The sequence below is a fragment of the Quercus lobata genome, chromosome 7 (assembly GCF_001633185.2).
Source record: "Quercus lobata isolate SW786 chromosome 7, ValleyOak3.0 Primary Assembly, whole genome shotgun sequence".
Taxonomy (NCBI): Eukaryota; Viridiplantae; Streptophyta; class Magnoliopsida; order Fagales; family Fagaceae; genus Quercus; species Quercus lobata.
The window spans coordinates 13,016,904-13,042,965 of NC_044910.1; the positions used below are offsets into that span (position 1 = coordinate 13,016,904).

Here is a 26,062-nt window from a genome sequence, read left to right on the forward strand (position 1 = left end):
ATTGGGTCAAAGTTATGAAATCTAAATTAGATTCAATGTATTCCAATCAAGTTTGGGATCTTGTAAAGGCGTCTTACGGCATTAAACCTGTTGGTTGCAAATGGGTTTACAAGAGGAAGACAGGGACAGATGGAAAGGTTGAAACCTTTAAAGTAAGGCTAGTGGCGAAAGGGTATACACAATAAGAAGGTATTGATTATGAAGAAACATTTTCACCAATAGCAATGCTTAAATCTATCAGAATTCTCTTATCCATTACTGCTCATTATGATTATGAGATTTGGCAAATGGATGTCAAGACTGCATTTCTTAATGGCAATCTTGAAGAAGAAATCTATATGATACAACCAAAAGGTTTCATAACAAAGAACCAAGAGCATATGGTATGCAAGTTGAAAAGATCCATTTATGGACTTAAGCAAGCATTTAGGTCATGGAACATTAGATTTAATCAAGCAATCAAGTCATTTGGTTTTGAACGAAATCTTGATGAACCATGTGTGTACAAAAGACATCAAGATAAAATAATAATGTTCTTAGTGCTTTATGTTGATGATATTCTACTCATTGGAAATGATGTAGGGGTAATGTCATCAGTAAAGGTTTGGTTGTCAAACCAATTTGATATGAAGGACTTGGGTAAGGCTAACTTTATTCTAGGAATCAAGCTTTGGCAAGATCGCAAGAATAAGATATTAGGCTTGTCACAAGCTGGATATATAGATAAGGTTCTAGAACGGTTTAGCATGCAAAACTCCAAGAAAGGGTAACTTCCTTTTAGACATGGAGTTCCTCTATCTGATGACCAAAGGCCTAAGACTTTCGAGGAAGAAAATATGATAAGGCAAGTTCGTTATGCTTCTGTGGTGGGAAGTTTCATGTATGCCATGCTTTGTACTAGACCAAATATCTGTTATTCAATTGGCATGGTTAGCCAATATCAATCAAGTCCAGGACCAAGACATTGGCAAGCTGTAAAACATATTCTCAAGTATCTACAGAGAATGAGAGATTATATGTTTGTTTATCGATGTGAGGATTTGATACCTATTGGCTATACAAATTCAGATTTTCAATCATATCTTGCTTTCAGAAAGTCCACTTTAGGTTGTGTGTTCACCTTGGGAGGTGGAGTCATAAGTTGGAGGAGTGTTAAGCAATCTTGTATTGCTGACTCTACCATGGAAGCTGAATATGTTGCTGGTTGTGAAGCAGCAAAGGAAGCTGTTTGGCTCAAGAAATTCCTTTCTAATCTTGGTGTTATGAGAATAGAGCAAGTTCCTATCACATTATTTTGCGACAATAGTAGAGTGGTTGCACAATCCAAAGATCCAAGAAATCACAAGAAAGGAAAGCACATTGAAAGAAAGTATCACATCATTTGAGACATTGTTGCTTGTGGAGATGTAGTAGTAGCAAAGATAAATAGTGCAAATAATCTAGCAGATCTCTTTACCAAAGCCTTGCCCTAAAGGACTTTTGAGTCACATTTGGAAGGAATGAGAGTAGGTTAGTGCATATTAGTCTTTAGGGCAAGTGGGAGATTGTTAGGGTTAGTGCCCTTAAATCCTATTGTAGGATGTTATGTATGACATTATATGGGACATTATGTATGACATCATGCATGACTTAATGTTGTAATAAATAAAGTTGTTTTTGTTATGATCTAAAATAATGGTAACATGAATATTTGAACATTATCATATAGTCCATGAGATGCATAGTATGTGATTTAGTTATAGAAAATGTAAGTCACAAGTTCTTTGTAAACTTAGAATTTTAGTTCGTAGTTGGTAATAAAATTGGGCATTTCATCTGCAAAGACTATAATATATCAACTAAGATGATTTGTCTTGATCATGAAAGTGGAGACTTCTAGTTGATATGTTAATATGTTTTAAGAGTTAAGACATATTGAACTGGACCACTGTGAGATTTATTATTCTCTTAACGACTGTCAAATGAATAATAAATCTCACGACTTTGATTTATATGAACTCTTAATCTTGAGAAAATAATGGACTTGATCATGAAGTATAGGTTGCTTTGATACATCAGGAGTGAGATCTAAAGTAACAATAAAAACCTTATTATGTTGGACAGCCACATTTAGTGTTGATGGAACATATATTCTCAAGATGGAATTCATAATCTCTTAATGGAGATATAAAATATTCATTTGAAATAAGTTTAATGAGTTCGGTTATTCAGAGTGTTGGCCTAACCACTTTAGTAAGGAGTTACTAAAGTATATATTTATAAAATTGGATTTCATAAATATATGATAAATAACTTAAAAGGATTAAATTAGGTACTTAAGGATTAAGATGTAGTAATCTTTAAAGTGGCAGTCAACTTATATGACTTTGTATTACTACGAATATTTTATGAAGAGGTTGTATGTATGATAAAGTCTTGGGATATAATTTATTAATAAGGCTTAGAATGCAATTATATTTATATAGTGGTATTAAATATAATTAATGGTAACTTTGGACTTGTCAAGAGTTGACAAAAAAGCCCAAGGCCCATTAGAGCAAAGTCTTATTTGTTCCCTTTTGGTCCCACTCCAAGCCACATACCAAAACCCAATTGGAATGACCCAAAAGGCTAGTCCAATTAGATAATCAGTTATAAGGAAAGAAACATACAGAATTTTGTAAGAGAATGAAATGGTTTGTATGTGAGTGTTGGACATTCTCTAATTCTCCCTTGAACATACACATATAAACTGATTGAGAAACCACACTTGTTGGGCACAAATGGAATTGGAATGAAGATTAAAAGTGTTCTCAAGAACTTCTGATCTTTAGTTTTGAATTTCAACGCACCAAGGTACACTCTCTTGTTCTTGTATTCTGAAACTTACATAGTACATGTTATCAATTGCAAATGAAGTAGATCTGTTAATTTTCTGCTCATATGTTTTGTATGCGATACAAACATGTCTTTTTCCAATAGCAAGTTGACATATGGTTGTCATGCACTTTCAACATAAACACTTTACACAATGCACTTTAAACTTGAAACAATTCACTTTCAATACAATTATTTTCATGCAATGCACTTTATGCACAAACCAACACAGCTCACAGCATCCAATAAAACAACAAGTCACAAGTTGCCAATTCACTTTAAACAAAAGCACCAACAACATCTAACATAAATAACACTTTATCTTAAAAAAACTTATATTATTAAGTGGCTTCAAGCCAACAGCATCTACCATCTTACATAGTTCTATTACAATACAATTGAGAACTTGCTTATACATTACAACCCACCAGGCAAACTCAATCTCATCATTTCAACATTCTCACTTAAGCCAAAACATGAAAACAACGTAACCAAAACACAAAAAAAAAAAAAAAAAAAAACGATGATAGAATTAGTGCAATTCTACACTTTCTCTCTTGCTCTAAAGCTCTCACTGTTATCTCTTTGGCTTTAACAGAAGAGGTTCAAAACTTTCTCTCCCTCTCAGTGGCTTTTACTGCCCTTTCTTAAGCAATTTCTACCATTTAGGTAGCTTCTGCTGCTGTCTGGGTTGCTGCTTTTTCCCTTTCATTTGCAAGTTGCAGCTCACTCTGCAGTAAGTCCAACTTTCGTTGCATCAAATGGGCAGTTTCATTCCCATGCATACAAGTGGGATTATTAATCCATTAAAAAAAAGAGCACTTGGGACCAACCTGTTCATAAATTGAATTGAACACATCACATTCCAAACTCACTTGAGTCAATTAGATTAAGTAAAAACTATACTTACTTTATATTGGCTACAACCCACAAACCTTCTCCCAAAATTATCCACTGTCAGACTTGTTCTCAGCACACAAGTCTTATATGTACACATATGCCCACTTGAACCTAAGTAATTTCCACTCGAAGAAGACATCGCTTATCAACTTCGCGTGAATAAAATTTCCTGTAAATCAAAGCTACCATCAAAAGTTGAAAGCCCAACCCACATAAAACATAAATTTCGTACCTGATGATGATGTATCTTCGAATATTCAATGCCTTAAGACAACTCAAAGTCAAAACCTCACCCTCACATGAAAGTGTTATGCACCACGATCAGAAAAATCAAAACCCTAGCTCAATACAAGGGTTTTTCGTGTTTCTAGGGCTTGCGAGGAAAAGATTCAATAGTTCGTGTTTTTGATCCATGTTATGTTCTGATTTTTAATAAAAGGGTGTTTTTCTAACGTCTGAGGGTGAGGTGGGTAATGGAGAGCAAACAGATTGAAGTTCAGGTGGGCAAAATGTTAAGTTTTAAATTACGGGTAGGCAAAGTAAAAATAGGCCAAATTACAGGTGGGTTTATTGTAATTTCCCCTTAAAATATTGTCTATCCATATTCATCTTGGGCGGTTTAATTTTAATAGTAGATAAATTCATTCAAATACATATCCAACATTTTATTTTGATGTAAATTCAAAATCTCACTTCCAAAATAACTAAGTATTATGTCAAAAAAAAAAAAAAAAAATCAAACAAAAGCTAAAAGAAGGAGAGAGAAGACTTGTGACAGAAAATTTAAAAAATCAAACACACTACCAAATCGTATTAACCCAAAATAGTATTATATATAAAAATACAATGATTCATCAAAAAAGAATAAATAATATATCTATATATATATAGAGAGAGAGAGAAAGAGAGAGAGAGAGAGTAATCACCTTTTTTGAGAGAGAAATAGAATATAATGAGAAAAGGAAGTATCAAAATAAAAAATATAGTCATAAGTCAAACACCAAATTAGAAACCCTATATTTAGGTGGGAATAATGTAAGGGTTATGTGTGAGAGTGTGAAGAATTGATCAAGTATGTGCATTCAAGAGCATTCTCTTGACTGGAACTCGCAACTGACTCGCGAGTGGTGACTCGCCAGAAGTGTCACACGTGTGAAGCATGTAGAAAGTTGAAGGGTCAGTACAGCTGGATCATTACCGAAAAAAAGTACAGTTTGGCCATTCTGTTACTTGGCGACTGGAACTCGCGACTCATCCCAGTTGCAAGTCACTCGCCAAAGCCTTCTGTTTTGCAGAAAGTGACTTTTCACATTCCTTCTCATACCCTACTATAAATACTCTTATACCCACAAAATGTAGAGAGCTTCTAGAGAGAATTTTGAGAGATAAACCTTAGAGAACAACAAGATTGATTCATCCACAATCTTATACTTTTGATTCTCTAAGTTCCTCTACTCTCACTCTTTCCATTGACATACCCTTGAGAGGAGCTTTAGCCAAATCCTTACATCACCATATTTATATTAGTGAGAAGGTTATTTGGTGCTTGAGAAGCAGTTCAGAGAGGACCAATTCTTTTGGTTGATGCAATGGGCTTATTGCGAGATTCGGTAAGCTATAAAAGACAAGGTTAGGCTTAACCTTTTTAGAGCAAGAAGCTTGGAGGGCTTAGGCTCATCGGATAGATTAAGCTTGGAGGGTCTAATGCTATTTATGTATCCCAACTGATTTTCTAGTAGATCATTTCACCACTTGGAGGGCGGCAGAGAGGTTTTTCATCGAGTTCTTTGGTTTCCTCTTCGATAACACATGCCAGTGTAATCTTGTGTTTACTTCTCTCTATCTTTTACTCTTTGCATTTAATTACTGTTGTGTTATGATTAAATTATGGCTTAGAGTAGTTTGATTATTTGGGTATAGCTTATATTTATCATTCCACACATACATTGTTTGAATATAAGCTTGTGTTAGTATTTTTGAAATTGAGGGCCTAAACATTCACTAGTATTTTTCACACCAAGTGAACATTCAGTAGGGTATGAGATGGAATGTGAAAAGTCATTTTTCAGCAAAACAAGGTGCACTGGCGAGTCACTTTGCTATTGGGATGAGTCACGAGTTCCAGTCGCCAGTTAACAGAAAGGTCAGACTGTACTTTATGTCCTGTAGTAATCCAGTTGTCCTGACCCTTCAACTTCCTACATGCTCCACACGTGTGCTAGATTCTGGCAAGTCACCACTCACGAGCCAGTCGCGAGATCCAATCACGAGTTGCCTCTTGATGCATACACTTGATCAATTCTTCACACTTTCTCACACATAACTCTTACATTATTCTCACCTAAATACATGGTTTCTAAATGTTTAATTACAAGCAAATTTGGCACGGAATAAAGCCAACACATAGTTGAATAAATTCAACTTTACAATCTCCCCCTTTGGCTATTCCGTAAAAAAACCCTAAAACATACTCTAGACTTAAAAATGTGAGTTGGGAACAGTTACCAAAACTCACTCGCACCTAATTCTAAATCTGTGAAGCTCTTGAACCATACGAACAAGTCTCCTGAAAACAATATCACAAAATGCACTCATTAAGTTCATTGTAAGCGGAAAACTTAGAATGCATATGGAGCAAGCACAATACGATGAAGCAAGTATGAATATAACAATGAAGCAGAACTTGACCATACAGGGACAATCACTATAAATAGTGACTACAATGAACATTCACACGATGAATGAACATCTGGACATTCAAGCAAATAAGCTCAATGCAAAGTACCATTTGCATATCCAACACTCAACTGATGTAAGAACACTAAAGCAATTGCATCAAGGATACAAGATCCAATAGGGCACAACAGTACTAAAGAAAATGCAAAACATTAACTAAAAGTACTAAGCTACATAAGCAAAGGTACATAATAAGCATAGTCAAAATAGCTAAAACATCCAAGTATCCATAACACAAAAATATCCTTTAAAACCAAAGTACTAAAACAAATAAAGTACTAAATTAAGGTGCTATAAAAACCATAAAAACTGTAAAAACCATTAGTGCTATGAAAACCAATGCTATGTTCTCCCCCTCAAGAGCTACCGAATACTACTCCCCCTTTTTGACTAAAATGGCCAAAGGGCTAAATCTAGTGAGTAAAGCTGCCAAACTTGGCTACCAACAAGTTGATTTAGTCTTGGATAGCTGCAAAGATGTTAGAGTGCTCAGTTGCTACATCCCGAAGGCCATCAATCCTTTCAAGTATGATCTGAAGAGTATCGGGAGGAGCTGATGAAGGTGATGATGCTCCGCTCCTACCTCAACCACCACCACGTCTTGGAGGAGGTTGTTGTCCTTCCGCTTCAGTCTTTGTATCAGTAGGAGGGGCCTCTTCAAGTTCTTTAGCTTGTTCATCTCTAGGAATTCGAATCATACTTCTTAGGATTGTTTGTGTGTTGATGGAAGGAGATGGAGTCATTAGGCTTATGTTTTGTGGAGTCTCCACACCATTTTCATGAAGAATCCTCATTATAAGACTTCGGACAACAAGCTTTGACCTTGCGGTTGTCTTTGTGGCTTCAGTAATGATGTTGTACAAGTGTGCACCAATGTTAATGTAGATTTTCTCATGAAACTCCATGAGGAATATGGCTCTAGCATTGTTGATGGTTGACAACTTCCTTACCAGATACAAGTTGAACATCATGATATAGGCAAGGCATCTCAAATCCGGAGGAAAGGAGGTTGCGTTGAGGCATATTCTTTTCCTATAGCCACCAATGCGGAGTTGCACAGATTCTAGAGAGACCATTTTGTCCTTGAACTGAATGAACCCTTCATGATCTTATTCTTCAAGTCCAAGTATAGCATCAATGTCCTTCATGTCAAGATTGAATGCAAGTCCTCTAACCCAGCTTTCTATGTGATCCTCTTCGAGTGATGCATTTGCATAGAACTCTTTGATCAAAGGTTCACAGACTCCAGGGGGTTCCCATCCTTCAAAACAGCTAGGAATGGAGGAACCCTTAAGATCAGCAAGATTCAAGTGTCTTTCCTGAATGATTGGAGCTATTTCAAATTGATGGGAATATCACCTTGTCTTTCCATCAAGAGAAATTGGTTCCATCAAAGCAATCCAATTTCACCAACTCACGATTCAACATCTTCAGTGCTGAAATATCACTTGTTTCTTCCATCGTAGGGAATATTGTCTAAGATTGTTGGGAATAATACACAAAGTATTAAAGGAAGAACAAGGATAACACAAAAGACAAACAGAAAAGATAACTTGGAGATACAAAATTGTTATCCTTAGACAATATTTGCCCCCACACTATTGTTGTTAAAAGGTTATCACAAATTTGTCCTCAGGATACAACTAAGTTGTTAAATTCTATAGATAGCAATTCTGGTAAATAACCACAAGATTTCTTGTGTAACCCTTCTATTGGAATATTTTCAAGAGGGCCATTTGACTTTGTATGAGTCATTGGTTCTTGTACTCAAAGTAGATTACTTGGCATTGCATGGGACCTGGGCAGGTTATTTGTGAGGATATATTGTGTACTAATTGTAAGGTCTGCAAAAAAATTTGGGCTCGCGATAAAACTAGTTTTGTCCATTTTGGCAAATAGTCCCACTTTTCTTTCTTCTTGATAAGTGTTTCTATTTGCCACTTTAGCGTTTACCTTCCACCTGTTGTTAGTAGGCGAGGGGCCTTTTAATCTAAGTTTAGGTTGCGTTTGGCATTAGCTTGAAAAGCCAATTTTTTTTACTATTTATTTTATTTTTGCTATTATTCATGGGTCTCATTGCACTTTGGTACTATTACTCACAATACTTTCAGCAAAAAGTTTTCAGTTTCAGCTAAATAAGTTGTTCCCAAACGGACTCTAAGGGTCCGTTTGGATACAACTTATTTTTTGCTGAAACTGAAAACTGAAAACTGAAAACACTGTAATAAAATAATTTTTAAATGTGTGAATAGTACCATGGGACCTATTTTTAATATTTTTTCTGAATAAAGTGATTGTGGGTCCCATAAACAGTGTGTGAACAGTGTTGCTACAGTTCGTGAATAGTGTTGCTACAGTGTGTGAACAGTGATAATTGTCTCCCTGAAATGCGTGAAAAAAAAAAAAAAAAAAAGAGAGGGAAATGCTGAAAAGTTAAAACGCAGACGCCCGCAAACGTGAATCCAATCACACACTAAGTATAAAAATGAAATATTTGGATTGGATATCCCTGTACTATTTCAACTACCTTTTAACTTTATTTACAATACTTTTAGCAAAAAGTTTTCAGTTTCAGCTAAATAAGTTGTTCACAAACAGACTCTAGGTATGAAAATGAAACACTTCGATGGTTTTGAAACATTATCACTCTATTTAATCCCGCAATTTTTTTTAACTAATATAGTTTTGCATACCAGAATAGTAAAATCTTTTTTCAATGGGTTTCCATTAGTTCAAATAAATCTAGTGAACAAAGAACTAGGGTTTAAATTTAATCTAAATAATATATATATATATATATATATATATATATTTAGAAGAATATATTATTAAATCTTATGATATTTGAAGGGGAAAAAAACAACCCTAAAGGAATATATAATAACAAATAATACTAATAAATAGTAGGGGAGGAAGAGGTAAAACTCATCAGTCTTATCTCATTCTTATAAATGATTTTTGAAATAAAAGGTTTAGGCTAATTATTTTAAAGATGAGTTTTGGTTGTTTACACTTTTGTCGACTCTCTTTCACATCATTTATCAAATGTGGGCATCTGATACAAAAGTGTAAGTATTACATGAAACATTTCACAATGGAATTAGAAATAATAATTAGCTTTATACTTTGCTCTTACCTACAAAATTAAAAATTAGTCTAGAAAAATAAAAGTATAAATATAAACTCGCTGGAAATTAATGCATTATTTATTTATTATTTTCCTCAAATAACTGCAGTTCAAACTTCAATGATCACAAAAAAAATAAAAAATAAAAAATTTAAACCCTCCCACCATGCAAAAACCAGAGACAAATACAAAAAGACCCTTAAAATCTTCACCTTTTCTTTCCACGTGCCAAGGGCGTTGCCTTTCAGCTGAAAATTCATTCCAAAACTGTGATGGCATGGCAAGCTTTGTAGAAGATGACTGTCTTCATGAATTTCTATCGATAGAAAGAACCAAAAAAAAAAACTTTGGTTTTCATTTTCAAATTTTTTTTTTTTTTTGAGAATTCAGTAATTTCATATAACAAATAGGCAATAAGTCTACACACTCTGATAAAAACAGTGAGATTAAATTGAAATGCTTAACGTTAAGAATAGCTTTCATTAAAAAAAAAATTAGTAAGAATCAAAATCTCAGACTCAAAGAGAGAGAGAGAGTACCCCTTGTGCTACTTGGCATAACAAATGCCCTGTACTCATTGGCTGTTATTTCCTCGTTCAAACCACATGAGAAGCTTTTTTCTGAGACCCAAATAAAAAAGAAGTCCTACACACAGAATTTATACATCCTAAACCAAAGAAACAAACTTTCTTCTCTTGTAAAACTACTCCCTCTCACTCACTCTCTCTGGTTTAGCAAACCGTGTATGGTACTGGTCAGAAGGGACACTAGGAAGACAAAGCCAGTAAGAAAAAAAAATTCAATCTTTTCTTGTTTCACTTCTGTTTCCACTGTTTCTGTGTATTCTCTTGCATATACATGTGTGTATGTTTGTGTGTGTGTGTGATGTGTATGAACTTTTGATGGTTTGGGTTGCTTTAAAAATTTGGGAAAGGAAAGGAAAAGGAAGGAAATTTTTTAGTTGGGCATGTTTAGACTGTTTTGTTACTTGAAACCCAAGAAAGGAAAAACCTTTGATATTGGGGTTCCAAATATTTCAGATCTGCTGATATGGGGAATTTTTTTTGCCCCTTATAAATCCAGAAGACATAAGACAACTTTAAATTTTATGTCTTGTAACTTTCTTTGTTCTTACTGTGTTTTCCTAGTCACCAAACAGGGCTAAATGATTTGATGTGAATGTGGCATGTGTACGATTATCTTTCTTCTTCTTCTTTTTTGTTGGTAATTTACAGTTTTGAGGACTAACGTAATTATCTTTCATACTTGCATTATTGACGCCATGTAAACTATTCATTATTTTGAGCATTTACATGGTGTCAATGATGCAACATTGTGCTTAATATAGGGTCACTTGAAAATACACTCGTTTCAAAGAAAATAAAATAAAAGCTTCCACCTTTCTCAAGATTTTAATTTTCCAACAAAACGCTATTTATTTTCACTTTGAAATATATTTTTGTAATAGATAGGATTAACAAAGGTTATGTGTAAAAAATTATGCTAACCTTGTTTACTAATGGATCATTATTAAGAGGCAATCAAAAAGAAAATGTAAAATATTATTTAGAGATAGAGGAGTAGCATGTAGCTAGGTTCATCAAAATGTTCTCTAGAGTCAAGGCTAGACCTGCAGTAAAGTAGTAAACACATAAACCATTTACTGAAAGTCCCCATTGCAGCATCCTAGCTTTGGTTGGAAGATTATTAAGAATAGCCATCCATCCAGCAAAGGAGTGTCTAGCATTAGGAATGGCTTAAGTTAAACCACACTAACTGCCACCACTCGGCTTTATTTGCCAGCAAAATCAAATTTGTAGGAATTGGCCCATAGTGCTCTATCATCTTCCTTCAAAACAACCAGGTGCAGCTTCCTGTGAATGCTCACCAACTGATCTGATCTGATAGGATTCCAGGACCATAGTTTATTCTTAAGGACAATCAAATTTTCTTTCTTGTTTCTTTTTTTCTTTTCTTTTTTTCTCCCTTTTTGGAGTGTTTTTTTGCTCTACTTAAACATGAGCTATCTTTGCTTCTCTATTTGAATTATTTCTACGAACGGAATTTCTGTGATGCAGAAACTGTTTCTCCTGACAAAGAAATTCAAGGAAATAAAGAAGCGGAAGGTGCAATAGACGATGAACAAGCGGGTGTCACCAGAAAAGATATTGAAGTGCAAACTTCTAGGAACATTGCTACAGAAGCTTGTGAGAATTCTCCTGCCATGTTTACATCAACGGCTTCTGAACAAAATGTCCATGGTGTAGAAGTTGTATCCCCTGATAATGACCCTCATGGATATAACGATGGACACGGTGATTATTTTAGCTGCTATGGCATTAATGCATCACTTTTTGAAAATTCAAGTACCGCTTTAGAATCCTCGAGCTCAGATGACCTCTGTGTAGATTTTGCAGGAGAAAGAAGTGTAATATTGGCAAACCAAAAGCTTAAAGGTGCCCTGGAAAAAACATTTGAGACACACATTCCTGAGGAGACTGCTGATGGTGCCGGTGCCAATGCTGCTGCCATTTTAACCGTCATGCCTTCAGAACAAGATGTCCGAGATGCAGCTGTCGTTTCCCTGGACACTGCTCTTGAGGAGATAATGAAGGAATGGGTACATACACTCCAGATCGCATGAGCTGTAAGAGTTCCATCGCTTTTTCACATGACAAGCGCCTTCTATGACATTAGCCCTGATGCAACAAGCTCGGCAAATAACACACTTGAACAAGTGGGTTCATATTGTGTGAGTGCTGTGTGTGCTCCGACTCTTCTTGCCATAATTGAGAAGTATGGTGACATTGCTAGAAATTGTAGGCTCGAGTCTCCTAAGATGATTAATTACTTACTGGAGAAAGTTTGCACAGCTGTTTACGATCTGCAGGAATTACCGTTTAGTAAGCTCAAGAAGCATCATCTAACTTCTGTTAATGAGGTTCCTAGCTACTTCTGAAGAAGTAGCTAGGAACCTCGATTAATAATTCAAGTTGGAGCTCTAAGGTTGATCATGGAAAACTTAATTTAAGTTTATTTTTATTTTTTAAAGAAAAGATGAAGTTGGTACTTGGAAGAATGCTCATATGGCCTTGTTCTGAACTTTTGAATACTTGGCTAGTTTCTATTATTTCAAACTAGCTGCAAACTATATGCAATCTATGTATTAAATCTAATAGCCTCTTTCGTGCTGTGATATAGATGATTGTTATGTTGATTTTTCTTTGTATTTGATTTTTTTTAGGATGTTGAATTTTTGATTGCTGGGTTTTTTAATTGGAGCTCTATCTCTTTTGTATTGTGGGTCATATATGGGTTAGTGTGATTCTGATTTCTTCGTGTAGTGCTGTTGTGTGGATACGCCAACTGGGTTTTTTAATTTGAGTTCTACCTCTTTTGTGTTGTGGGTCATATATGGGTTTATGTAGATATTGTTTAATGAGAGAGGCTGAATAGTTTGCAGACTTATTTCCCATATGATACGAGCGGTTGCCCCAAATTAATAAAAAGTGAATTAGAGTGGTCCAAAATTTCCCATATTCGATGTTTCGGTATTAACGCTATTAAAATTCATCCCTAGCTGTGCAGGTTGGTCCAAGACAGATCCCGGCCATAAGTTTTCTCATATTGAATCAACCAAACAATTATCAAAGATTGCCAAATTCACTTTCAGTTTTTCTCTCTCTCTCTCTCTTAAATTTCCAGTTATACTTTAAGAAGTAATAATAAAATAGAATGTTCTGTTCTCTTCAGCTGCAAATGATCGAAATTCAAGAGCTGCATGTGATGACAAACCAAATAAGAGAAGCTCCAGATTTGTTTGCGCAATGGTAATACAAAAACAATGTGGTTAGTCCATCTTCTACTCTCTCTTTTCTTTTATAGATTTTTTTTCCCCTGTTTATTTCCAAGTGTAATTCCCAAATTTTGAATGTGCCTGTAGGGTTATTTGATGATTATCCAATTGGGGAGTGGTGAGAAATTTTTTTACCTACAAACAAGTTCAGGTATTTAAATTTCTCCTTCTGCCAAAGTCATTATTTTCTTTCTCAGCATAACACAATGCAAGACTTATGCAATGATATATTTGTCTAGCTTAGATTATTGGGAGAATTTATGTGAAAAAATCTTGGACAATATTAAGGGTCTACTTAGATCCATAGGAAATTTTAGGAAACATATGCATAATTTTTCAGATCTATAAAATTTTCATTTGCCCAAACTCAAACACTCAAAAAAAACCTCATACAGTCTAAGTTTCATAGACTAAAAAAAATCTTTTTTTACAAATTCTTGATGCAATATGCTATTCTTGATGTAAAGTATGCATAATAAAAGAACACCAAAATCAGCTTAAAATTATGCAGGGCAAGGATTCTGTTATTATAAAGAAAACAAACTTTTCCTTATCCTAGCTGCCTTGACTAAGTTAAGTACGAAGTATCATGTTCTTTTTTCCTTTTCTTGTCTTGGATTTTTCCATTTTGCATGATAAGTAATGTCTATAATTTTGTTTATCAAAAGCAAAAAAAAAAAAAGTCTCTAATTTCATTGTTTTACTATTTCATTTTTCCATCTACTCTACTTAATAGAGTGGAGAGTGGCCCCATTTATGATGACTCAATTCTTGATAGAGCCTTATGTAGGAATTGGAGTCTCAATTCTAATATCCCTTAAGTCCAAGTAATGGAATGGACTGGATTCATCTGTATAGTTTTGTACAAGTGATTTTGCTGTAATTTGGCTTTTCATTTGCTGTAAAAGTATCAGTCTTTGTGTTGTATATGGAGGTTGCAAGTTGCAGCTTAAGCTGCAATATGCTATACAGAATGATGCAGAGCTTGTTCTGTTGTCTGGTTGTTTGGCTTGCGCCAATTTTTTTTTTTTTTTTTTTGTTAGATAGGGATTAATTTAAAGATTTTGAGTTTATTTACGTTGCATGCATTATGTGAGCCTAGATTTTTGGGTTGGGTCTTCTCTTGTGTGATTTCAATGACTATTTGTGTAGGTATGTGTAAGAATTTTCTGTCACTTTTGTGTGTAAGTATTTGGGTTGGGTCTTATCCTGCGTGATTTCAACGAACATGTAGTGTAACAGTATAACTTTTTCTGTCATTTGTCAACCACTTTGTTTTTTGGAAATTCTGAGAATTGGGGTTTTATATATCAATTTTTTTTTTGAGATGTGGATTTGTTTATAAATCTATTATAGGATGCTGGGTCTTGTATATTAATATTTGAATTGTTGTAATCTAAGACTTTTTAGGGATTTTTATAGGTTTGGTGTCATTGCGAAGATGGGTTTGATTGAATAAAGAAAGGGGCTATTTGGCACAATATATGTGAATTCATAAGATTTTATCAATAATTATGTTTTGTTTGGTTTTTTAGATAAGGTTGGAATAGAAAATTAATTTGGGTTTTTGACTGTGGTTTGATTTTGATGGTCAATGTAACAGAACCTTGTGCTATTAGGGAGCTTGGTACAACTTTTCGTTTTAGTCCTAGAGTGGTTGTATAGCTTGGAGATTGAAACAAAATAAGTAGTAAGATTAAAGATTTTTTTTTGTTTTTGTTTTTTTCCATGGTTTTTGGTCATCAACCAGAGAGTTGTTGTAATTTGATTCAATGGACCACCTTATGCTGGTTGATGACACATTGGACGACAGTTTGGATTTAGAAGTTGATGACTTTATTAAAGTGTGACGACATAGTGGATAAAGATGTGAGTGATGAAGAGATTGAAGCAGAAGAATTGGAAAGGTGAATGTGGAAGGATCGTATCAAACTCAAGAGGCTTAAGGAAAGACAGAAGATTGCAGCCTGACAAGCTGCAGAGAAGCAGAAGCCCAAGCAGACCACTGAGATCAGGCTCGGAGGAAGTAGAGCATAGGATGGGATAATCAAGTATATACTAAAGCTGATGGAAGTTTGCAAAAACCAAGCAGACCACTAAGATCAGGCTCGGAGGAAGTAGAGCATAGGATGGGATTCTTAAGTATATGCTAAAGCTGATGGAAGTTTGCAAAAACCAAGCAAACCACTGAGATCAGGCTCGGAGGAAGTAGAGCATAGGATGGGATTCTCAAGAATATGCTAAAGCTTATGGAAGTTTGCAAAGCTCTTAGCTTTGTCTTTGGTATAATTCCTAAGAAGGGTAAGCTAGTTAGTGGTGCTTCTGACAACATTAGAGCTTGGTGGAAAGAAAAGGTGAAGTTTGATAAGAATGGGCCAGCAGCCATAGCCAAGTATGAAGCAAAATGCCTTGCCATGAGTGAGGCAAAAAATAATCAGAATGGGAACTCTAAAAGCTTTCTCCAGGACTTGCAAGATTCTACTCTTTGGTCACTTTTGTCTTCTTAAATGCAACACTATGACCCCCCTCAAAGGAATTACTTGCTAGAAAAGGGAGCTCTGCCACCTTGGTGGCCAACTAGAAATGAAGATTGGTGGGTAAAGTTAGGGCTACCCCATGGTCAAAGACCTCCTTATAAGAAGCCACATGATTTGAAGAAGATGATGAAGAAAGTTGGAGTATTAACATGCTGGATCTAAATGAATGCAATCACATGCTGCAATCTTATATAAAAAAAAGTTGTACACATCACTTTCAAGGATTTTGCAATCACATGCTGTTGAATGCAAATTAAACTTGAAATGTCATATTTACATTTTTGCACATACCAAAATAAAAATGTCACCTTAAGTTTGATTGCTCATATGAATATTTATTCTTGATGTGCTGCTACTTTAAAGTTTAAAGTAGTGAGAAGGGAATTTGAATTGTGCATGTCAATCTATAGAACAAATGGGGTTTGATGGATAGCTTAGTGATATTGTTATGTTCTGGTCTTTTGTAGGACGGTTGAATAATAAAAGTGATTGACTTTGCATGAATTGTAGAAGGATTCACATTTCTAAGATATTTCTGAATGCATTTTTTAAAAAAAAAACTATTTGCTTTGTCTTTGCCCATTAAACAATAAGTTAGATAAGAGTTGCACTTATCAAGTTAAAAAAAAGAAAAAGAAAAAAAAGATCAAGAGCTGTATATTGAGAAATTGATTCTTTCTATCTTTGATCTTAAAAAAAAAAGAATAAGATTCAATTCCAATTGCATTAACAAATTCTATTATTTTATATGGATTGTAAATAATATAAAATGTCTTTTTTAATGAATGTTTTATGAATTATTATTTATATTAGTTTAAAATATTATTGATTGATGATTATGAAAGGGGGTTTTTTATTTTTGCTTTGTTTTATGCTTTGTCAATGGGTATCATGAAAACAATCTAAAATCGACCTACCTTTGTAAGTAGAAAATTTGAATGGGAAAACATTTGTTTTCCAAATATAATTAAATGAATATAATCTCAAGTTTGGATGGGAATTCTACATAGTTAAGAAAGTTTTTGACTTTGTTATAGAAACTGACAAACACATTTAAGCTTGAGAAGTGCATATATTTTTAATATAGCAAAATTACAAATTTGATATCTAACTTCTACATGTCGTAATACATTTCTCAACGTGTTTTATTGACGAGCTTATATTAGTGGTACTTGAAAAGAATGTAAGAACAACAAAGGAAGAAAGATACAAAAAGGACTTTAAAGTTGTCTTTCAATTTATTGGAAATTGATATTTTAGCATTTATTGGATATTTGAGGATGTAGAAGATTGAAATCCTAATTTTAATTTTAATTTGATTTATATTTTCCATTTCGAGATTTTATGTTTCATATCAAGGATAGGAATCCTAATGTGAGATCAAAGATGAAGAAACAAAGAATTGTTTCAATCTTCGTACACAATAGCTTTCCCATGCATCGCACGGGTTAGTGACTAGTATCAATAATGAAAGTTTCCTTTATCATATGTTTATCTTTTGTGTAAACACATCGTGCCTCCCATTAAGACATCTTTCTAAGTGATTAAATAGAACCTTAGACATGCCTGGCTCCTCGAACCGCATGCTTTGGGGAAATTAACACTCTAAGATATCTTTCTAAGTGATTAAGCAGAACCTTAGACATACCTGGCTCCTCGGACCACATGCTTTGGGGAAATTAACACTCTAAAACATATTTCTAAGTGATTAGATAGAACCTTAGACATGCCTGGCTCCTCGGACCACATGCTTTGGGGAAATTAACACTCTAAGACATCTTTCTGAGTGATTAAACAGAACCTTAGACATGTTTGGCTCCTTGGACCACATGCTTTGGGAAAATTTACACTCAATGACACCTACTCATTCTTACTAAGTGTTAAACAGAATCCTAGTCATGACTGGTCCCTCAGATCACATACTTAGGGAAAATTAACACTAGGATATTTATTTGTCTTTCACTAAGTGTTAAAACAAATCCAAGATCACACTCAACTCCTCAGATTACTAGCTTTAAGTGAGTTAAAGTCATTAACTATTTATCTAATTATAGAGCAGGAAGAAGGTTGCCTGCCCCTTTTATCTTTTGCAAAATACATCATTCATCTCTATTAGATTCAATCTTCATTGCAAAGGATTCAATTCTCAATACAAGTATGTGATAAAGCTCTTTATTTCTATTACTTGGTCAAATTACTTGAATTATTAGCAACGTGCTATTGTTAGCCTTTTTACTAAAGAAAGAGTGGCAATAGTTCAATTCTACTTGCAAAAATAGTAGGCTTGAAAACATATAAAGTAAAGACACAAGAGGTGGAAAGAGAAGCCTATTCATTAATTAAAGAAAGAAGGCCGAGGAGAAAGAAATATAAAGAAGTAGAGACTTACACAAGCAAGTACGTGTGTTAATCCCTGAACCTTTAGAAGAAATCTTTCACAGATTTCTTAAGGAAAAAAAGTTAGAGAAGCTTAGGAACTTAGAGAATTTTGCGAGTTGAAATGCTTGGAATCTCTAGAGAGCTTGAAGGTTTGTGAAATGAAGGGAAAGTTATTTCCCTCGAGATTTTATATAAAGAATGAAATTGGGTGGGAGTTATCCTGCTCAAAATTCCAAGAGAAAGGTCAACCGTTGGATCTGTGCCTCATCGTTGGATGTGGGGAACAAAGTGCAGCGTGGGGGACAAAGCGCTGCCTGGAGCAATTAATGATGCCTCGCAAGTTTCGAAGCATCAGTAGTAATTATGAAGCGCACAAAACGGCACTCCCACATGTGTAAATCAAAGGATTAAATAATGTTAACTCTTAAAAAATCAAAACCCCACTTTTCTCCTCGGACGAAAGGGAAAAAATTGGAGTTTGAGGGGCTATTGTAGGGTTGAGGGCCTAAATCCAAAATTGGGCCTTGGGCCTTGGCCGAGGGCATGAGTGATTCGAGGACGAACGAATAGTAGTGGATGGTTTAAGCTTAAAGTCTCATGAGTGACATGTGAATGGGAGGGCAGTCCGAGGAAGAATATCTCCTCGGACATGCTAAGTATAGCTCAAATATATATCCCGATAGTCAGGGTGACCTTCCAGGAAGCTCTAGTGGTAGGGACGTGCATCATGAACATACAAGAAGGATGGGAACTCAAAAATATCTAAGGGAAAGTTGCTACCACCACATTGAATGCCTTGTAGCTAATTTTCTGGCCGCATTTATGTGGAGAAGACCCTCGAATAGTGTTGCCTTGGCAACCACAATTCACAAAAGGCCAGAAAGGGTGTCTGATGGGACAAGCACTCAAGTGGAGGATCAAATGATCAACAAGTGTAGGATCAAGATCGTCCAAAGGGAACTATATATTGTAAGAGTTTCTTTATGGAAAGGGGATCGAAAGAGAGATAGAGAACACTATAGCAATCAAAATTATACTTGTAATCGATTTAATTGATTTATATGGAAACTTACCTCCTCGGACAGTGAATTCATTCAAATCAGTGCTTCTTGTTTTTGTTTGATCGTCCTTTAAATCCATACTAGTCGTTGCCCAATTCATTAGGGCCTAGTTCTTTGACCCACTTTCTACAAATTTATTGTACTGGGTTCACTAGGCCGAGATCCCATACATTTTGGGCTTAGGCTGCAAAACGTGTTCTTACAATTATCTTAACCAAAATTAAAATGAAACCATAGGAATAAAATATAGACTTTATAATAAATTATTACTCAAACAATTGGTAGGCACATTCGAATTCATAGCCATGTATATTTTGTTTTGATATAAACTCAAATTCCTATTTCTAGAACATACTAAGTATTAACCCAAACCAAAATTCAACCAAAGCTATAAGAGGGATTTGTGATGGGAAAAAAAAAAAAAAAACATCAAACTAACTTAGAACAAAAATCCAAAGAGAGAGAGAGAGAGAGAGAGGGTACTCACAATTTTTGTATGGAAAAAAATTATATCAAATTTATAAAAAATAAGATGTATAAAAGAAGAGTCAAAATATAAGAAAGAGAAAATGATAAAAGAATTTTAATGGTCAAGTAAAGAGTAGTAGAGAGGCAAAGAGGGAATGAAGAGTTGGAAAAAGTGTAATAGTAGATGTGGACTAATAGAGAGAAGAAGAGGTTTTTTTTTTTTTTTTTTTTTTTAAAACTTTTTTTTATATTTTATTTTTAAGAATAGGGAGAAAAAAAGTTTAAAAAAAGAAAAAAAAAAGATGTTGAAAATAAGCGGACATTGTGGCACAATGACAAAGTAGCTAAATTTATTGTATACATTAATATTTATGTATATACTTTTTAAAAATGATGGAAAGAAAATGATGACATATAAGCATATCTTGGGTTGGTAGGGAAATTGGATTCCCAATAGATGGAGACAATAGATTCATATGAGAAAACATAAGTAAACGAGCCTCCACTTGAGCCTCCAAAGATAAAGGTACATGAACCGCCATTTGATCCCCATCAAAATCTGCATTGAATCCCTTACAAACTAATGGATGTAAAAAAATAGCGCGCCCTTCCACTAAAATGGGGTGGAATGCCTGTATGCCTAATCTATGCAGAGTAGGTGCTCTATTCAGCAATATGGGGTGCCCCTGCATAACTTCCTGAAGTATTTCCCATACAATTGACTCTTTTTCCCGCTGATGCGACTCAACAAAAACGTAGTAGGAATTGTAGTAAATAAGTCATGACCAAAAAATTCAGAAAGTGAACATCGAGATCAAAAACGGTTTCTCTGTGAGTCTAGAAGTTAGGTCTCTCTCTAATTTCTTTCCACAGTAGAATTGGTGAGTCCCTTCTTTGAAGGTGCGTTGTATCCTAGGAGTAGCACTGTTATTCCTAGGCTTGTTGGGTTCTTTTCTGGGGGTGGGGAAACAGTATTGAGCGAGTGAGAGAATGGACGATTTGGCTCAGTCTTGGAATAAGCTCACTCTATCGGATAGAGAGGGACCGGGCTGCTGCCTACTTGATGATGATAGAAGTCAGAAATTTTCTATTGCTACCAAGTTTTTGACTAGGCAAGCAATCAATACGGAGGTCATAGCGAAGATGTTTAACCCGCTATGGAAAGCCAAGAATGGGTTCAAGATTCAGAGCTTTGGAGACCATAAAATTCTATTCATCTTTGACAACATGGAAGATGTGGATAGAATTTTAGAAGGTGAGCCGTGGACGTTTGACAAACATATAGTGGTCATGAATCGTTACGAAAATGAATCCTCTCTTCAAGATATAAAATTTGAGAAGACGAAACTGTGGGTTCAACTCCATGGGCTTCCGATTAAGTATATGACAATAGAGGCGGCGAAGAAAATTGGCAGTGTCTTGGGGGAGGTTTACGTGCCAATGAACCCAAAATTTTTTGACGATGGTCATTTTGTTCGTATTCAGGTGTCCATTGATTTGTCACTACCTTTGTGCCGTGGAAGACTAGTGTCTATAGGTGAAGGAGGGAAGCAAGTATGGATAGCGTTCAAGTACGAAAGACTACCTAACATATGCTATTGGTGTGGGAGACTTACTCATGATGATCGAGATTGTGATCTGTGGATTGATAGTGAGGGTACACTCAAACCAGAACAACGCGAGTTTGGGCCATACTTGCGAGCACTGCCTTTTGTTCCTGCTAGATGTAATACTATCACTGTCCCTGGGTTCTATGCAGCGAAGAAGAAGGCCAGATCAGGTACACCGGAGGCAAGTAATTCAGGCCAGAACTCTGATTCAGGCAGCAAAGGTGTAACGGATCAGATACAAGAGGTAACGGTTAACAATAATGGGAGCACTAATGAGGGCATTGAAGATGAGGACGTGGTGTCTTTAAAGAGTAATGAAGGAGGAAGAGTTATGAGGGAAGATACGGTTGACCAAAATAAATTAAAGGATGATATTATTGGAGTATTTACTCCCCCTAAGGAAACTGAAATTGAGGAAGTGGCGTGTAATGAGGAGTTATGTCTGGCAGCAGAATTTGGGGCGGCTAAGATATTGGATTCAGGCAGGAAAGCTCACAACAAAAACCCTAATCCAAGTGGCCTCTCTAACCCTAGTGCACGTGATAATTTAAGTGGCACACCTTCACTTAAGTTGTCACGTGATACTAATGATATTGGTGTTCACAATCTCCAATCTTCAAGGGCAGCACGTACTTGGACACGTAGAGAAAGACCTAAGCCAAAGAGTAACACGGCAGCACAAGTTAAGGTGCAAGGAAAAAAAAGAATGGCGGCATCTGAGGTATCCCTTATGGCAGGTTCATCAAAACGTCTCCAAGTAGTTGTCAATGATGATGAAAAATTCTTTGTAGTGGCGGGAGCTGATGGTCAGCCCCGCCAAGGGCAATGAGTTGTTTAGCGTGGAACTATCGTGGGCTTGGGAACCTACGTACAGTGAGGGAGCTCGGTGATTTTATTCAGGCAAAAGATCCCTCTGTGGTGTTTTTAGCCGAGACACTTACAGATGATGCAAGGCTAGAATTTGTATAGAGAAGTATTGGTTTTGAGCATAGATGGGTCGTGCCAAGGGTGGGAAGAAGTGGTGGATTAGTTCTGTATTGGAAAGCATCAGTTAATTTGATGGTGGAAGATTCAGATAGACGCTATATTGATGTGGTGATTAATAAAAACACGGATAATGAGTGGAGATTAACTGGGTTTTATGGGGAACCTGATACAGCAAGAAGACATGAAGCTTGGGCCAAATTAAGAGCTCTAAACTCACAACCTGAAAAGCCTTGGCTTTGTCTCGGAGATTTTAATGAGATTATAAAACAAGAGGAGAAACTAGGAGGAGCTAGAAGACCTTATTATCTAATGCAGCAGTTTAGGGAGGTGATTGATGAATGTGGCTTCATGGATTTGGGTTTTGAGGGACCTAAATTTACATGGAGCAAACACTTTGAAAGCGGGATTTCAATTTGGGAGACTCTTGATAGGTGTTTGGTTAATAATAGTTGGTTCATGATGTTTGGAGGTTCAAGGGTGTACCACTTGTCTTGCACTTCATCGGATCATATCCCATTATTCATTTCCCCATCGGGTTTGATTCCTCCAATTTGGAAAAAAAAAATTTAGGTTCGAACAAATGTGGCTTTCAAATTCGGGATGTGAGGAAGTGGTGGTTTCGGCTTGGGGTAGTGGAAGTGATGGAAGTGTAGAGAGTAATATTTTGAGTAAAATTGATAAGTGTGGAAAAGAGTTGGGGATATGGGAGAAAAATGTTTTTGGTAATGTTAGGATGGAGTTGAACCGATTGAAAAAATCCCTAGCCAATGAAGAAAGGGTAGCCATGGTGAGTGGAAATAATTTTAGGGTCAGGCAGATTAAAAAAGAGATTGAGGTGATGCAAGATAGGGAAGCCACGATGTGGGCTCAAAGGTCTAGAATCCTATGGGCTAATGAAGGGGACAAAAACTCTAAATATTTCCATTGTTGTGCTACTAGGAGATTCCGGAAAAATTCATTGCAGGGTATCAGAGATGAGGCAGGAGTATGGAGAACCAGACATGAAGAAATTGGTGAAGTGATGGTCAACTATTTTAAGTCTCTGTTTACTACTTCAGAGGGGATTGTATCCACTAGGGCGCTGGATTGTGTTCAACCACTGATTGATGAAGAGATGAATGGTGATTTGTGTCGTGAGTTTGAGGCAAGTGAAGTTGCCATTGCCCTAAAACAAATGGCGCCCCTTAAAGCTCCTGGCCCGGATGGTATGCCCCCGCTCTTCTACCAACATTTTTGGAGCACAGTGAACCAGGATGTCACCTCTTCCATTCTGTCTTGGTTAAATTCAAGTACAATACCAACCAATCTGAACCATACTTTTATTACTCTTGTGCCGAAATTACACTCCCCTGAATTTCCCCACCAGTTTCGCCCCATTAGTCTTTGTAATGTCCTTTACAAAATTTTCTCTAAAGTTCTTGCAAATCGCCTAAAAAAATACTTCCATCTATTATCACTGAACACCAATCAGCTTTCACTAAAGGTCGTTTGATTTCTGACAATATTCTGGTAGCCTTTGAAACATTACACAGCTTACAAAACTTTAGGGGAGGTAACTATGGGTATATGGCATTAAAATTGGATATGAGTAAAGCGTATGATAGGGTGGACTGGTCGTATTTGGAGGGGATAATGAGAAAGATGGGTTTTAGGGAGAGATGGATAAATCTTGTCATGGGTTGTGTGAAAACTGTATCATATTCGGTGTTGGTGAATGGCGATCCATGTGGGATGATTTTTCCTACAAGGAGCATTAGGCAAGGAGACCCACTCTCTCCTTTCCTATTTCTTCTTTGTACGGAAGGATTGAATGGCTTAATTAAAAAGGTTGATTTACAAGGTGAAATCCCTGGATACTCCCTTTGTAGGAGGGGTCCAAAACTAACGCATCTGCTCTTTGCAGATGATAGTTTGATTTTTTGTAGGGCAACAATGGAGGAGTGTGGGAAAGTTTTGAATATCCTTAAGGAGTATGAGGAAGCTTCAGGACAAAAAACGAATAGAAGTAAAACCTCACTGTTCTTTAGTAAGTTTGTACCAGAGGAGGAGAAGCATGGAATAAAAGTGGCCATTGGAGTCCCTGAAATCTTGCACTATGAAAAATACCTTGGGCTGCCCTCCTTGGTTGGCAAAGGTAAAAAAGCAAGTTTTAATTACATAAAAGAGAAGGTTTGGCGGAAGCTTCAAGGGTGGGAAGCTAAATTGCTTTCGCAAGCGGGGAGAGAAGTACTCCTTAAGGCAGTCATACAAGCCATCCCTACCTACACTATGGGGTGTTTCAAATTGCTAGTGGGTTTGTGCAATGAGATTGAGTCTTTAATCAAGAAATTTTGGTGGGGTCAAAGAGGTGATCGAAGAAAAATCCATTGGATTAAATGGGAGGAAATGACAAAATCGAAAACTATTGGAGGTATGGGCTTCCGAGACCTTGCTATGTTCAATGACTCACTGTTGGCAAAGCAAGCTTGGAGGCTATTGTATGATAAATCATCACTTTTTTACAAAGTATTTAAGGCTCGTTTCTTCCCAAATTCAACAATTATGGAGGCTACCGACTCTAGGATGGGGTCATATGCTTGGAAAAGTATCCTTAGAGGTAGAGACATCATTCAAAGAGGGGCTTTATGGAGGATAGGTAATGGAGAAAAAATAAACATTTGGTAGCAACGTTGGTTGCCAAGAAAACACCCAACGCAGCTGCCAATTTGTCCCTTGGAGAGCTTTGAGGATCATACCGTAGCTACTCTCTTTGATCCAGTCACAAGAAGGTGGAATGAAGAGTTGGTAGATGGGCTGTTTGTGACTGAAGATGCAGACTTAATTAAGAAAATCCCACTCAGCCGTAATGCAGCAGAGGATACTCTTTATTGGCCGTATTCTCCAACAGGTAATTATACTTGTAAGTCGGGGTATAGATTTCTAAAACAGGAGGCGGAAATGGAATCAAATCTGCAAACACCACCAATCGATGAGAAGCGGCTGTGGAAAAAAATTTGGGAGATGCGAGCCCCCCCAAAGGTGAAAAATTTTCTGTGGAGAGCTTGCTGCTTTGCTTTGCCAACCAAACAATCTTTGATGAGAAGAAAAATCCTTGAAGACCTAACATGTGAGAGGTGTAAAAATGCTGTGGAGGACCCGCTTCACGCATTATGGTTATGCCCGGAACTGGATGTAGTGTGGTCAGATCAAAGTATGTGGGGATTCCGGTATGAGGTTGGCTTTGTCACTGTCAAGGAGCTGCTGCTATGGATGATTGATGAAGGGAAATCACTAGAACTTCTAGCATTTACGGCGTGGGGAGTATGGAATCAGAGGAACAGAGCACGGTTAATGCTGTAGTCCAGCCCGCTTCATCAGGTTGCTGCAATTGCACGGACCAGTCTGGTGCAATACCGAACTGACGTGCAAGTTTCAGAGGTTCAAGTGAAGTGCAGCGGCAGGGGAGGAAATAGATGGACGGCACCGCCAAACGGTTTTGTTAAAATTAACTTTGATAGAGCAAATGCTGAATCCTCAAGGATGTCTGGTGTGGGAGTGGTGATTCG

General features: G+C 36.3%; 1 protein-coding gene across 1 annotated transcript; it reads left to right on the forward strand.

The window, feature by feature from the left end:
• The first annotated feature begins 23,097 nt into the window (after positions 1 to 23,097).
• LOC115951615 lies at positions 23,098 to 25,856 on the forward strand. The gene is made up of 3 exons (XM_031068785.1): positions 23,098 to 23,722; positions 24,031 to 25,152; positions 25,276 to 25,856. The coding sequence occupies exons 1-3, from the start codon at positions 23,098 to 23,100 to the stop codon at positions 25,854 to 25,856; spliced, it is 2,328 nt and encodes a 775-aa protein (XP_030924645.1).
• The last annotated feature ends 206 nt before the right edge of the window (positions 25,857 to 26,062 follow it).

Coding starts and splice junctions, on each gene's coding strand:
- LOC115951615 (XM_031068785.1), top strand. CDS start 23,098: ATGTGGCTTTCAAATTCGGGATGTGAGGAAGTGGTGGTTTCGGCTTGG. Junction 23,723..24,030: donor TAAAGCTCCTGGCCCGGATG/GTATGCCCCCGC, acceptor ATATTCTGGTAG/CCTTTGAAACATTACACAGC. Junction 25,153..25,275: donor AGGGGCTTTATGGAGGATAG/GTAATGGAGAAA, acceptor TCTTTGATCCAG/TCACAAGAAGGTGGAATGAA.